Below are 14,239 nucleotides of genomic sequence, written 5' to 3'. Positions count from 1 at the left end.
CAGCAGAAAGAACGAGGAGTACTTGTGGCACGTTAGAGACTAACAAATTTATTAGGGCATAAGCTTTCATGGGCTAAAACCCACTTCATCGGATGCATGCAGTAGAAAATACAGTAGGAAGATATATATACACAGAGAACATGAAAAAATGGGTGTTGCCATAGCAAGTCTAACGAGACTCATCAATTAATGTGGGCTATTATCAGCAGGAGAAAAAAAAAACTTTTGTAGTGATAATCAGGATGGCCCATTTCAAACAGTTGACAAGAAGGTGTGAGTAACAGTAGGGGAAAAATTAGCAAGGGGAAATAGTTTTTAGTTTGTGTAATGACTCATCCACTCCCAGTCTTTATTCAAGCCTAATTTAATGAAGCCTTGTAAACCTGGATGGAGGTTTGGAGTAACCTTTACTTGTGATGACTTTGCTGACCTCCAGTGGTTCTGCCCGATGTCACCTCTAATATAACATCACTTTCATCATGTTTCTCCCTGGGCACTATACTCTGGAAAAGCTGAAAAGAAAGAAAAAAAATATCAGTATCTCCCTTCCCGATCAAATTTACAGCCAGCTCTCATGGTTGCATCAGTCTGAACATGCACAAACCCCAGACTTTGAAATTTTGGTGTGTTAATGGAGGCTAATTAAAAATTTGACTCCACAATGCCAAGCATGAGACCACCAAATCAATCACTGCAGCCTCCCTTGTGAACATAATGATACTAGCCAGGAAAGTCAGTTTACACTGACACTGACTTTATTTTTCCGAAGATTCTATTTCATACAATCAGATTATCTTAATTTTCTAAAATACAGACACTTGATTCACAACATAAAGCCTTCCACTGGATTTCTTTCAGCTTCTCTTATTACAATTATTTTCACACACTGGTCTCATTCAACTGAAGAAAATGATAAAGGATTGAAAATTCTATGAGGATAAAGCCTTTCAAGACATCTCTGTATCCTCTCTGCTGCCATGAACAACTGGCGGAACCCCATGCCATGTCTTTGTAGCATAGTAGTTCACTGTGTTACAGACTTTTCAATGACAGCAAACAAACAAGCACACATACAAAAAGTGTCTAAAAGAAAGAGCTTCTAAGGTGCATTTGGCAGTAGTGAGACTTTCTAACAGTGAACATTTCCAGGTCTTTTCCAATGAGAAAACAGAAGCTAGACCTGTTTCATTAACAGCAAGTGTTATAGTCTGTTGTTAAAAAAATCTTGTCTGGTACAATAAAATTGCGTGGCTGTATGAAGACTTGTAAATGAAGATGTCAAGAGATGTTCATCTTAAAGACTCTGTAACCTTCACCTCTAGCTCACCTTTTTGCAAAATGTGTTGATTTTTTGGTTAATGATTTCCTTCTCTTCCAAGGCAAGTTCTAGCATCTGTTTCTCATCTCTGCTGTCTAGCTCTAAATTCCAATGATAGAAATAAATGTTAACCAATCTATTTAGTTTAGAGCAAATTGTAATACAAATGCCAAATTACACCTATTACAATGGATAATCGTTTCCATTGCAGGGAATTGCTTATTCTCAGCATGAAATACCAAATAACGACAGAAGCATAAGATGATGTACATTACTAATTAAATGTTCAGATCTTCAGGAGCCCTGGATGGCTTGGGAGACTAGAAATGGGGAACACAGGATTTTACCTCTATGTCTCCAGTTCAAATCTAGCCAAAGTCAGTAGCAGCTAAAAGTCATTCCCTATGCCACAGCTCTTCACTGGCACATGTGAAACAAACTGATAATCTAATTCCTACTAAAACTAATAACTATTTACAGTTTAATTGGCAAACTTGTTGGCAGCCTCAACAGTGAGACTATGGACTGAATAGGCAGGGATCCTGAACTATCCCCTTACTGAGAATGAGTGGGGTCCCAATACATCAGGATTTTTATCTGTGTGTTTGTTTTTAAAAGTAAATTTATGGTGGATCAACAACCCTGAAGACCAACATCCTCTATTTTACCAAAGGAAGAGGAAAAGCAAGGGCAGTGGCAGTCTAAGCTTTCCCACCAATTTATCTCGTCCTTGATCTAGCAGCACCACTAAGGCCTAGTCTACACTACAAAATTAGGTCGACTTAATGATTTTACCTCAACCTAATTATGTCAGTGTACACGCTACAGCCTTGCTCCCGCCAATATAAGTGCCCTATTACACTGACATAATAACTCCACCTCCACGAGAGGTGCAGGGCTTATGTCAGTGTAGTTAGGGCAATGTAGTGTCTGTGTAGACACTGCATCCCTTACATCGGCTTTTGGCTGCCATTCGAAGTTCTCCCTGCTCTACAGTCTGTTGTCTCTTGCTACTAATTTACTACCCATTAGTGTATGTAGTACTATCAGTGGTTACTTTCCTTATTTAGTGTGTGCATTACCTTACACCACGTACTCGAAATTTCACTTGCCAGTGTTGCACAATTACCAAATTTGTAAGCTCCATTCTTTGCATTTCTTCCTAGTCCTAATATTAATAATGGTATCATCAGCAATTTCTTCTACCTTGCTTTCTCCCCCGCCACCCACATCTTCCACATCGTGAGTCAATATGTTGAAAACCACTGGGCATAGTTTTGATTGTGGGATAACCATTTGTTTATTTCACTCCACATGAGAGTTCTCAAATATCTGCAAGGAACTAGTATTTCACATAAGGTTAAACTGAAGCCTGACAATTCAGGGTTTGGGATTGAGCATCTCCGAAGAGATGTGCAAAGCCCATAATTTAATAGATATCAATGAACCAAACACCAAAATCTAAATTTAAATTACAATGTCAAGTCTGATGTACTATAAATCACCCCCTCAGCCCAAATAAATTAGCCTTACCTAAAATATGTCCCTAGGAAGAAAACTGTCATTAGCCCTATGAAACAAGGGCTTACAGTAGTCTTAAAAACAAAGCTTTCTAGAATATTTTAGCTAAAGACAGCATTCACGTGACTTTGAATGTGTAATGTACATGACACTGGCCTGCTCTGCAAAGTTGGTCACTTTGAGGCCTCAAGAGTAGGTTGGTGGGGCTAAAGCAAAACGAAATGGGAGGATCTAGAAGGCTTTAATAGGGACACGGAAGACCCTCAGGAAAATGTGTGTGCCTAGTGTACTGCTCCCTGAGTGACTTGTTTCAAATTCTGGGTAATAAGGCATATCGCATCATAAAAAAAGCTGCTTTGCGTAAACAGATGCATTTTACTTACTTGTACACATGGATTCTATCTCTTGAACTTCTCTTTCTGCCTCTTGTATTTCTTGAAATGCAGCTACAAGGGTGGATAAATGATTATGTCTTCTGCTCAGAGTGCTTCGATCATACTCATTCATTGAGCCACTATTTAACAACTGGCCAACCCGCTGGTATTCTCTGTTTAAGGTCTCTAGATATTTTTCCACAGCTTCATGCTTCCACAGTGCTCTAAAATCCTGGTGATATCTCCTTGACCAATCATTAAGTGACAGAGTAGGTTTACCTATTTTTAATAAATAATTGCGCCTAAAGATAGATAGTTCCATCATGTAATCTATCCTTTTAACAAGAGGAGAGCAGTGATGGTGACAGCGATGAAAACAATTAGCAAGCAGACTTCTAAAAAGCCCAACGCCACCGTGAGGTTTCATCTCAGCTTTTACTGTTCACCACCTGAAATTTAAAGCAGATACAATATGGGCCACTTTTTCATTGGCTTTTAAAAAAAAAATGTATTTTAAAATGCTAAATAGCGGTCTAATCCTGCTCTTAGTTGCATCAGTGTAAATGTAGTAATGCCATTCCACCTTAGATGGAACCATCCCAGATTTAGGTCTGGACCACACTAGAAACTTTTACTGGCATAGCTATGTTGGTTAACAGTGTGAAGAAAGTCACATCCCAATTAACATAGCTATGCCGGCAAAAGCCGAAGCACAGACACAGTTATACCGGCAAAAGAGTCAGTTTGCCAGTATAGCTTATTTGATTTGGGGAACTGGTTTAAGCTATTATACTAGCAAAAGAACTTTCTTGCTGGTATAAGCTGCATCTACAGTTGGGGAAGTTGCTGGCATAGCTCTGCCAGTATATCTATACCAGCAAATCCCTTCTAGGGTAGGTAAGGCCTTACACTAGTGTAATTGAGAGCAGAGCATGGCCATGAGTGTATTAGTAACACTGGTCCTGATCTTGCAACAGGTTAATTGGCAAGACTACTGACATGCATCAATGTTTGCAGGATTGGTGCCATTGCAACAATGCTACATAGCCTATTGTGCATATATTTCCAAATTAAATTTACAAATAATTTAATTTAATTAATTAAAATAATTTCAGTTAAAAAAAAGTCTTACAATAATTTCAATAAATAAAAAAAAAGCAGTCTTAAGTACAACTAATTTGTCTGAACTATTCTACCGTGATGCAAGAACAGTAACATAGTACTTATTCCTTTTGGAAATTATGGCCATTGTTCAGGGAAAGGTCTTTATTTCTTCACCAGTTTGTACATTTCACATCACAGAATCTTTTCCAGTTTGTAACGGGAAGTCCTGATGTTGTGGCCTATCAAGGGGCCTAAACCTGCATTCCATATTCACATGAATAGTCCTTACTCTGACAAGTAGTCCTATTGACTTCAGTGAGACTGTGACACAAGAAAGGATTCGTTATGGAACTAAGGGTTCCTACCGCCTCTGCCAATACTGAGAGTCGTTTTGTCTTTGTCCATATTTCCTCATCCTTTCTGTGTCAATTTGAGGGGAAACAGGCCACCTAATTTTGGTTGGCAATCCGCCATTCATTCAACTAACAAAACTTTTTTTCAAGGCATTGGTTCAAGAGAGGTCATTATTTTTAAGTGTCTTGATCCTGAACTGCAACACAATTAAAGTAAAAAGTGTATGTGTTTTTGGGTGACCTGTTTCAAAAGATGCAGGTAATTCCATTTTAGGAGGGGAAAACTCAAGCTTCTACTAACTTGTTTGCAAAAGTTTTAGGGTTTCTTGCAGAAAGAAAGCAAAATACTATGTAGGAATGGATTAAGTCAAGTGGAAATTCCATGAAGTTCCCTGCAGAGTTTCCTCTGCATCTCCTCCGCAACAAGGAGAGGTTTGGAGTTTGTGGAGGAAGTAGGAGATGCTGCCTGGAAACCAACATAAAGAGCATCCCAGATAATTTTAACCGCTGCAGTGGATTATAGGGGAAGAGATCCCCTCTCAGATAACCATATGCTAGGACTTTTCAGAGAAAGAAATCTGAAGAATTGCACTGCCTGAAGTGATAGGGTTTAGCGAGCAAACAGGGAACTCCCTCTCCCACCCTGCCTCAAGAAAGTAGGAAGAAGAAATAGTCACCGTCTCACTACAGAATAACCATGAAGGATAAAGTCCTCGTATTTATTTCTGAAGGCCTGATTCTTTAGCACCTTGCGTCAGTATTTACATCTGTGAAAAATGCTATCATTCTGCTATGGTAACATTTTACACCTACTTCTCAGAGGTGTGATTGACATAAAGTGCAAGGCTCAGAGAATGAGGGAAGGAACCTTCCCCCGCAGCAGTCAAAATTCTCAAGACAGTTACAGAAGACCAAGAGATTTGTTTTAAATAAATTCCATATTATTTACACTAATCTCAGTGGGAGTTCTTTGTCTCATCTTCTATTTTTTAAACTCATGGAGACAGAAATATTTTTACAATTAAATAAAATTCAGGGTCATTTTCTTTTAACACCTTAGACACAGATGTGGGCAAGTAGGTATATGCCATATATGTCACAGTATGCCAGTTTTAATTTCTTGATATCATGGTTTCTTTCAGGTCAGTAGCAGATATTTTTTGTTCACCTTCAGGCCTTTTATTAACACACCACTTTAACTCTCTAATTCCATCCACTGTGTCAGTGAGCCTATCATGGCAAGAAGCAGAGTATTTCAAATTGTTGACCTAACTGTCAGTGTCACAGGCATTGACGGAATCAGGAAGAATTCCTTTGCACCTCCCACTATTAACAAGCTGGCTAGGTCCCGCCTAGCCCCTGGTACAAATTATAGCAACCTGAGGGCTGCTCTAATTGACACTTGGCTGCTGATAGCCCCAAGGGGTTGTTCTACGCATCTTTTTCCTTGCCCATATCTTAACATGCTTCTGTTAGAACAATGCACAATCAGGCCAGTCATCTACAGCCCTGGACTTAATTGCACAGCCCCAAATTTAGACTTCACTTAAAAAGATGCGATTCATTGATGTCAATAGAGTTTCACCTGCTTATGCCAGGTCAGTTTGGTCCACAATTTTCTATGTTAACTCAATTAACCGCATTATAAAAACAATATGAAACACCACTAAGAGAATCAGAGTACCTGATGTTCTGAAAAGCAGAAGTACTCAATAATTGTTTTTAATACAGCCTCACCTGAGCTCTTCGGAAATTAAAAACAAACAAAAACGGTTATTTCATGATACTTAAACTACTGTGTGGTTCAGACAAACTGGGCAGGTGCATTGCCTAGAAATAATTACACACAAATAATTATCCTTCTCTTAAATAGATGTTGTCAGATTAAATTTGTCCCAAAATGTAAGTATTTTGAAACCAAACTTTTACAAAACTTATGGCCAAAACATTTGTTTCTATTAATTTTTTAAAAATTTCAATTAAACATTCTCCTGCAATGTTTGCAATCAAAACACTGCAGGCTTGTAGGTAGTGCATCAGAACCAGAAAGTGAAACTGATGGTGAAAAAATTGCGATTGGACAGTGAAAATATACTAGTCAATCAGAGAGCTAATAAAAAACAAAGCAATAAGTAAATTAGATTTTAAAATGTCTTTCAGTTTTAATAATTAAAGGCACTATTAGTAACAGAAAAATGTAATTCTTAAAAATACTTTTAACTTGATGGTTTCAGGTTTCAGAGTAACAGCCGTGTTAGTCTGTATTCGCAAAAAGAAAAGGAGTACTTGTGGCATATGCTGAAATAAATTGGTTAGTCTCTAAGGTGCCACAAGTACTCCTTTTCTTTTTGATGGTTTCAGTTAAGGTTCATTTATTTCAACTTGAGTAATAACTTAAAACACACTTATCCAAGGCTTTAGGTGCCCTAACACACAACTAACAATACAATTAAATCTCATCAGCATTAAAGTGATCAGTTCAGCAGGAATTCAGCCAGCTAGCTACTCCCTTCCACCCCTTCATCATTATAGGAATATATGATATTTGTAAAGCTGAAAAATATATTTGTTAAGTTAAAATCACTATGTAACTGAAATCCCAGATGCACTTACAGTTAATTTTCCAGTTAACCCCTTTGCTCTTTATTCTCCATGCCACCTTCCATACAGCAGCTCTCTTCCCAGGGTTAACATCCCAGCACTGCTATAGGCGATGATACCTTCGGAACCAAGGGCCCTCCTCGAGGGGTATTTTACCAACAAAAAATGGTAGCACAGAATTTTAAAATAAACTTGCCCAGAGAAGAACAGACGGAGACAGTACCTTATAACATGCAGCCATTACAGAGAGGAAGAGAAAGGCTGAAAAAGAACTACCACTCCCAGCATTCTTGCTAAGCACTACAGCTCCCAGAATGCCTCAGTCACAGAGCTGTTAACCCCTTTTTTCATTATAAGCCTGAAAGGCAACACACTCATAGATGGAGAATATGCAATTTCTAAAAATATTATTTATGTTTATTATTTACTTTTTATTAATTTTATTTTATTTTATTGTGGCAGTGATCAAAAGCCCCCAGCCAAGGTCCTTATTGTGTAGCAGCTGGCACAACAATATAAATAAATCATTTGTGTGGAATTCAATATTGCCAGATGCAACTATTCAAAAAACATGAGTCAGGGCCTTAAAAATCATTAGATTGACTAAAAATCATGCATTTTCAAAGAATAATCAATTTCAGGTTTTTATTTGACTTGTTGGTTTATGGGTAGTGCAGGTCAGGAATTTTTTGAGTAAATAGTTTTTCCACCAGAAACTGCCAATTCTGGAAAGGGATTCAGCATACATTTGTATCGCACCAAATTTGTCCTCCTAAACCAGGGGCAGGCAAACTTCTTGGCCTGAGGGCCGCATCAGGTTTCTGAAATTGTATGGAGGTCCAGTTAGGGGAGGCTGTGCCTCCCCAAACAGCCAGGCATGGCCTGGCCCCCGCCCCCTATCCGACTCCCCCGCTTCTCGCCCCCTGACGGCCCCTCCGGGACTCCTGCCCCATCCAACCCCCCGTGTTCCCTGACGGCTCCCTGGGGACCCCTGCCCCATCCACCACCCCGCTCTCCGTCCTCTGACTGCCCCCAGGCCCCCCGCTGCCCCATCCAACCCCCCCTCCTTCCTAACTGCCCCCCCGGGACCCCTGCCCCATCCAACCACCCCTTCTCCCTTACTGCCCCCAGACCCCTCGCCCTTAACTGCCCCTTGCTCCTAACTTCCCCCCCCACCCCATTCAACCCCCCCTCCTTCCTGACTGCCCCCCCGGGACCCCTGCCCCCATTCAACCCCCATTCCCCGCCCTCTGACCACCCCAACCCCTATCCACGCCCCTGACCACCCCCCGAACTCCCCTGCCCTCTATCCAACCCCCTCACCCTGCTCCCTGACCGCGCTGTCTGGAGCACCAGTGGTTGGCAGCGCGGCTGCACCAGGACAGACAGCTGCACCGCGCCGCACAGCACAGAGCACCGGGTCAGGCCGGTCTCTGCAGCCTAGCCGCCCAGAGTATTGCGCCGCGCAGCAGCGTGGCTGCGGGGGAGGGGCCGGGAGTGAGCCTCCTGGGCCAGGAGCTCAGGGGCCGGGCAGGACGGTCCCACCAGCCGTAGTTTGCCCACCTCAACCCTAAACCCTACACTCATCGGAATATGCCTTAGACACTGATGATTTTAAAATCATCAAATTATCTTCTCGCATTAAAATATTATTTAACGCTTAAAATCTTGGACAGGTAAATAACGGTTATTATTAAATTATATGAAAATCACAAACAGCTCATGCACTCAAACATATAAATTACTAAACTGGCTTAAAAATCAGAAGTAATGCCAGTGGCAGCCAACAATAGTTATTTACATCTGAAGATAGTAAACCTTTGATTAAAAGCGAACATGATTCATTTATTATTAAGCCTGGTTGACAAGGGGAAAGTAGTATAAAAAAGGTAAACACTTTCTTTATGTAATATAAAAAGATGCCAGAACATGTTTAATAGATAATTATATATGGTGTCAATTTTTCCATAGGCATTCATGAGCCCCAATTATTGTAAATGGAAATTAGACATGTACTAAAAGAAACATAGATCTCTGTATGCTTATATACCTTATAGCAGTGGTCCCCAAACTTTTCAGGGTTGCGCCCCCTTTACCATTGTCCACATCCCCCTGGGAGCCAAGTCCAAGAGCAAGGCCACAGCTCCCATGGCGGGAGACACACACAGGGTTAAGGGGGCTGGGGCTGTGGCCATAGCTGGGCATGGTTCTGGGTCTGGGAGCTGGGCAGGGCCAGAAACGGAGCCGCTGCCAGGGGCCGAGGCTGAGACTGAGAACGGAGCTGGGTGCGGGAGTGGAGCCATGGCTGGGATCCAAGGCTGGGGTCAGGGGCTCAGGTAGGGCAAGGGCTGAGAGCGGAGACATGGCCAGGCCACGGCCGGGTGTGGAGCCGAGGCTGGAGGCAGGGCCAGGAGCCCGAGGCACAGCTGAAGGAGGGGCCGGAGCAGAGCTGTGAGCAGGGCAGGGCTGGGTAGCACTCCCTCGCCAATCCCCATGGGGGCTGGCCTGGGCCCTGCCACGCCCCCTGAACATTTCTTTGTGTCTCCCTAAGGGGCGTCCCCCACAGTTTGGGGCCACTGCCTTGCAGTCTCAGTGAATTAGAGAACCCTTCTCTTTCTGTTGTTGTCTAGGCACTGACGTAAAGAGTTGTCTCACAACTTGTTCTGATTTGGTGGACTTCTGTGCCTCCGCTGAGACCCACTGACATCAGTGAGGCTCCACGCAAACACAGGCGTATAGCCATACTTCATCATTTATACAGATACTGGTTTACGTTAATATGTTTTGAAATCAAATAATTCACCAGGCACAATTATAAGTTGGAAAAGAGGAGACTAAGGGGGATATGATAGAGGTATATAAAATCATGAGTGCTGTGGAAAAAGTGAATAAGGAAAAGTTATTTACTTGTTCCCATAATATAAGAACTAGGGGCCACCAAATGAAATGAATGGGCAGCAGGTTTAAAACAAATAAAAGGAATTTCTTCTTCACACAATGCACAGTCAACCTGTGGAACTCCTTGCCTGAGGAGGTTTTGAAGGCTAGAACTATAACAGGGTTTAAAAGAGAACTAGATAAATTCATGGAAGTTAAGTCCATTAATGGCTATTAGCCAGGATGGGTAAGGAATGGTGTCCCTAGCCTGTGTTTGTCAGAGAGTGGAGATGGATGGCAGGAGAGAGATCACTTGATCCTTACCTGTTAGGTTCACTACCCCTGGGGCACCTGGCATTGGCCACTGTCAGTAGACAGGATACTGGGCTGGATGGACGTTTGGTCTGACCCAGTATGGCCATTCTTATGTAAGATTATTATCATTTATATATTGTTATAATACCGTTACCCCCTTTTGATCAGAGCAGTTAACCAATGTTCGGGGCCTTGTGGGTTGTTTTCATCAGGTGGAGATATTGATGATAGAATCAGGTATTAATTGATGCAATCCTGTTTATTTATAAAGAATGTGTACAAATTCCTGTTTCTCTGAACACAGTAGGATCAAATGATAGGAAGTAATAGCCGGAGAGTCCGGTTTTTGGCTTCTGTGTCCGGGTGTCATTTAGGGTTGCCAGGTGCCTGGTTTTCAACTGGAAAGTCTGGTCAAAAAGGGGAACTGATAACCCTAAATGGCACCTGAACCAAAAGTCTGCTTACCACGGGGTGGGGGTAGGTGCTGGGTCATTAACCCACACCAACCCCTGCTCAGCTGGGGCCGCCTCCTACCTGCAGGCAGGCTCCTTGAGACTATCCAGTGAGTGAGGGGGGTAGGGGGAAGGAGATGTGAGCAATGGGGGTGGCTTGGGGAAAGAGGCAGAGCAGGGTGGGGCCTTGGTTGAAGTGGCAGGGCAGGGTAGGGTGTGGAGCCTTGAGGTTCCCATTACCAACAATTCAAGAGGTTACTTGCAACCCTAAACAAAATGCATTTAATTTTTCCCTCATTTAGCCAGAAGAGAAGATGGCTAGCATGTCCATCAGCTTCATAGATTAAAGATATGCTTTGATAACATGATTGGTGTATGCTGTAACATTAGTTTCCCAGACCTCAGAAAAGCTCAAAAGCTTTGTCTTTCTCACCAACAGAAACTGGTCCAAAGAAGATATCACTTCACCCACCTTACCTCTCTAATATCCTGGGACCATCACGGCTACAACACTGCATACAATAATGGAAGATATTGAATTTTGCCATCTGAAATGGAAACTCCACAACATGAGCAGTGACACTGATTTAGTTTCCCAGACCTGAAGAAGAGCTCTGTATAAGCTCAAAAACTTGTCTCTCTCACCAACAGAAGTTGATCAAAAAAAAAAAAAATTACCTCGCACACCTTGTCTAACTAAATGCAGTAATTCTGGGAAAATGGTATGGTACATCTGACTTAAATGGTACCTGTCTCCAAGCTATTTTCACATCACCACTTCATTGTTGGTAGTCAGTTAATGTAAACAGAGTTTACTAGCAATAAATGTTTTACTAGACATCTATATTATTAGAAAATAAATATTTATTTAAAACATACCAAAATATATAGGATATATATATTAATAAATAATAATACTAAGGAACAGTAAGACATTACTGCAAATGGAACTGGTAGCATGGCCTATAGTTAAGGTGGCTTAACATTTTCCATTGTAAAACTCTGCTTTAAGTTGCTTATACCTTTGCCAAACTTTAACGGTTTGAGCTGAAATTTTGCTTCTGGGTGTCTGCCTCAGATTGAACTTTTGAACGTCTTTCCAAGAATGAGATTAGGAAAAAAATACATTGTTTTCCCCATATTAAATTTTTAAAAACATTTAATTGAGAAGCTCTAGTTATCATATAATTAAAGAAAGTAGCATAATGCATTCCCACAAATGGGCCTAATTAAAGTTCCATGGGCAATGTTAATTCTTCATTTACTAACCTTTGTTGAAAAGTTTATCACACATTAACATTCTTGTAACATAGTTATTTTGTATACAATTTGAGTTAAGTCTCTTTTCAAGCAATCTGATGTAAAGGCATATGCTAAAAAACAACAGTGGTTCAAAAATGAAAAATAAAAGAAAGAAAAACAGGCTTTGAACTAAAATAAATCTAAATCCTAGTTCCTTATATGACGAAGTATATAGCTCCTTTAGCCCAGACCGTCAAAGGAATTTAGGTGCCTATCTCCCAAGGAAATGAATGGAAATTAGGAGCCTAAATACCTTTGAGAATCTGGGCCTATAAGACTCCAGGACAGAATGGTCCTTTTTCACAGTGAAGTGAGGTAAATAGCAGGTTCCCCCGTGGATCTGTCCTGGGACCTGTGCTCTTCAACAAATTCCTAAATGATCTGGAAAAGCGGGTGACCAGTGAGCTCGCAAAATTTGCAGACTATACAAAATTACTCAAGAAAGTTAAGTCCCAGGCAGACTGCAAAGAGTTACAAACAGATCTCACAAAACTGGGTGGCTGGGCAACAAAATGGCAGATAAATTCAATGTTGGTAAGTGCAAAGTAATGCACATTGGAAAACATATTCCCAATTATATATACAAAATTATTGGGTCTAATTTAGCTATTACCACTCAAGAAAGAGCTCTTGGAGTCATTGTGGGTAGTTTTCTGCTAATGTACAGTGACAGTCAAAAAAGCTAACAGAATGTTAGGAAACAATAGGAAAGGGACAGATAATAAGACATAAAATATCATAATGTCGTTATATAAATCCATGGTACACCACACTTTGAATACTGTGTGCAGTTTGGTTGCCTCATCTCAAGCAACATATATTAGAATTGGAAAAGGTACAGAGAAGAGCAGCAAAAATGATTAGGGGTGTGGAACAGCTTCCATATGAGGAGAGATTAAGAAGACTGTTATTGTTCATCTTAGAAAAGAGATAACTAGGAGGATATGATAGAGGTCTTTAAAATCATGAAAGGTGTGGAAAAAGTGAATACAGAAGTGTTATTTACCCCTTCACATAACACAAGAACCAGGGGTCACCCAATTAAATTAATACGCCACAGGTTTAAAACAAACATAAGGAAGTATTTCTTCACACAACACATTGTCACCCTGTGGAACTCATTGCCAGATGTTGTGAAGTTGTCAAAGTATAACAAGGTTCAAAAAAGAATGAGTAAGTTCATGGAGGATTGGCTCCTCAGTGGCTATTACCCAAAATAGTCAGGGATGCAACCCCGCAATCTGGGTGTCCCTAAACCTCTGTCTGCCAGAAGCTGGAACTGCATGACAGGGAATGGATCACGTGATAATTGCCCTGTTCTGTTAATTCCCTCTGAAACATCTGGCACGAGATGCTGCCTGACACAGTATGGCCATTCTTATGTTCCTAATGACCTCAGACCAGCTATTTTTTTTTTGAGGGAGGTTGGGGTGTATGTGGAACGTAACTTGTGGAAATGAGGAAGAGCTGACTGAGTCATTTGGAGTTGGTGAAATTTGTTAACCCTCTGGGTGAGCATAAAAAGGTTGAGCTCACCTCCTATAGGGAATGTCTATGTGCTGAATAACTGTAGAGGGAAAGCATAGCCGTATGGCTTGCGCTGTGGTTGTTTCAGAGCAGTCTCTAAAAAGTATAATAGATAAAAATTCCCCAGGAAAAGGAATATTTTATTATTCATGTATGACCGATTCATAGTGTGTATCTTAATTCTCTTCTAGTTTTATACAAAATATACCCCATATTTTCTGCAATCCCTAGAAATGCACTCACCCCAAAATTCCCTCTTCTTCTCTCCAGAGACAGAAATATACATATCATAATCCTTCCCAGTCTTCGGATCCAGAGCCTGTACTGCCCCATAAGGGCATTAACAACCTAATGATGCACCCATCTTAGGTGCAACCCCCCTATGTTGACAGCCATATGTCAGAATGGACAGGTTAGCTATTATGCCAGGATGCCAGGCTACTAATATGGTCTTTGGCCACTGTAGGCAAACATCAACTCTAACTCCTACTTTGG

The 14,239-nt window shown here is 41.1% G+C and overlaps 1 protein-coding gene across 7 annotated transcripts in view; it reads right to left on the bottom strand.

Moving 5' to 3' along the window:
- Positions 1 to 14,239, bottom strand: part of MTRF1 (mitochondrial translation release factor 1) — a 30,127-nt gene that overhangs the window by 12,347 nt on the left and 3,541 nt on the right. For 3 of the 7 annotated variants that reach the window (XM_043533506.1, XM_043533480.1, XM_043533489.1), the window contains 3 exons: positions 3,223 to 3,662; positions 1,328 to 1,419; positions 431 to 512 (listed from right to left, as the gene is read on the bottom strand). In XM_043533506.1, coding sequence (XP_043389441.1) covers positions 431 to 512; positions 1,328 to 1,419; positions 3,223 to 3,640 — 592 coding nt within the window. In that variant the 5' untranslated portion in view covers positions 3,641 to 3,662. Of the gene's footprint in view, positions 1 to 430; positions 513 to 1,327; positions 1,420 to 3,222; positions 3,663 to 7,283; positions 8,048 to 14,239 lie in introns of those variants that run through there. The other 4 variants (XM_027823738.3, XM_027823737.3, XM_007061312.4 and 1 more) reach the window with 4 other exon arrangements.

This window comes from Chelonia mydas, chromosome 1 (assembly GCF_015237465.2).
Source record: "Chelonia mydas isolate rCheMyd1 chromosome 1, rCheMyd1.pri.v2, whole genome shotgun sequence".
NCBI lineage: Eukaryota > Metazoa > Chordata > Testudines > Cheloniidae > Chelonia > Chelonia mydas.
The sequence above is the reverse complement of the archived record's forward strand: the minus strand, read 5'-3'. Positions and strand labels throughout refer to the sequence as shown.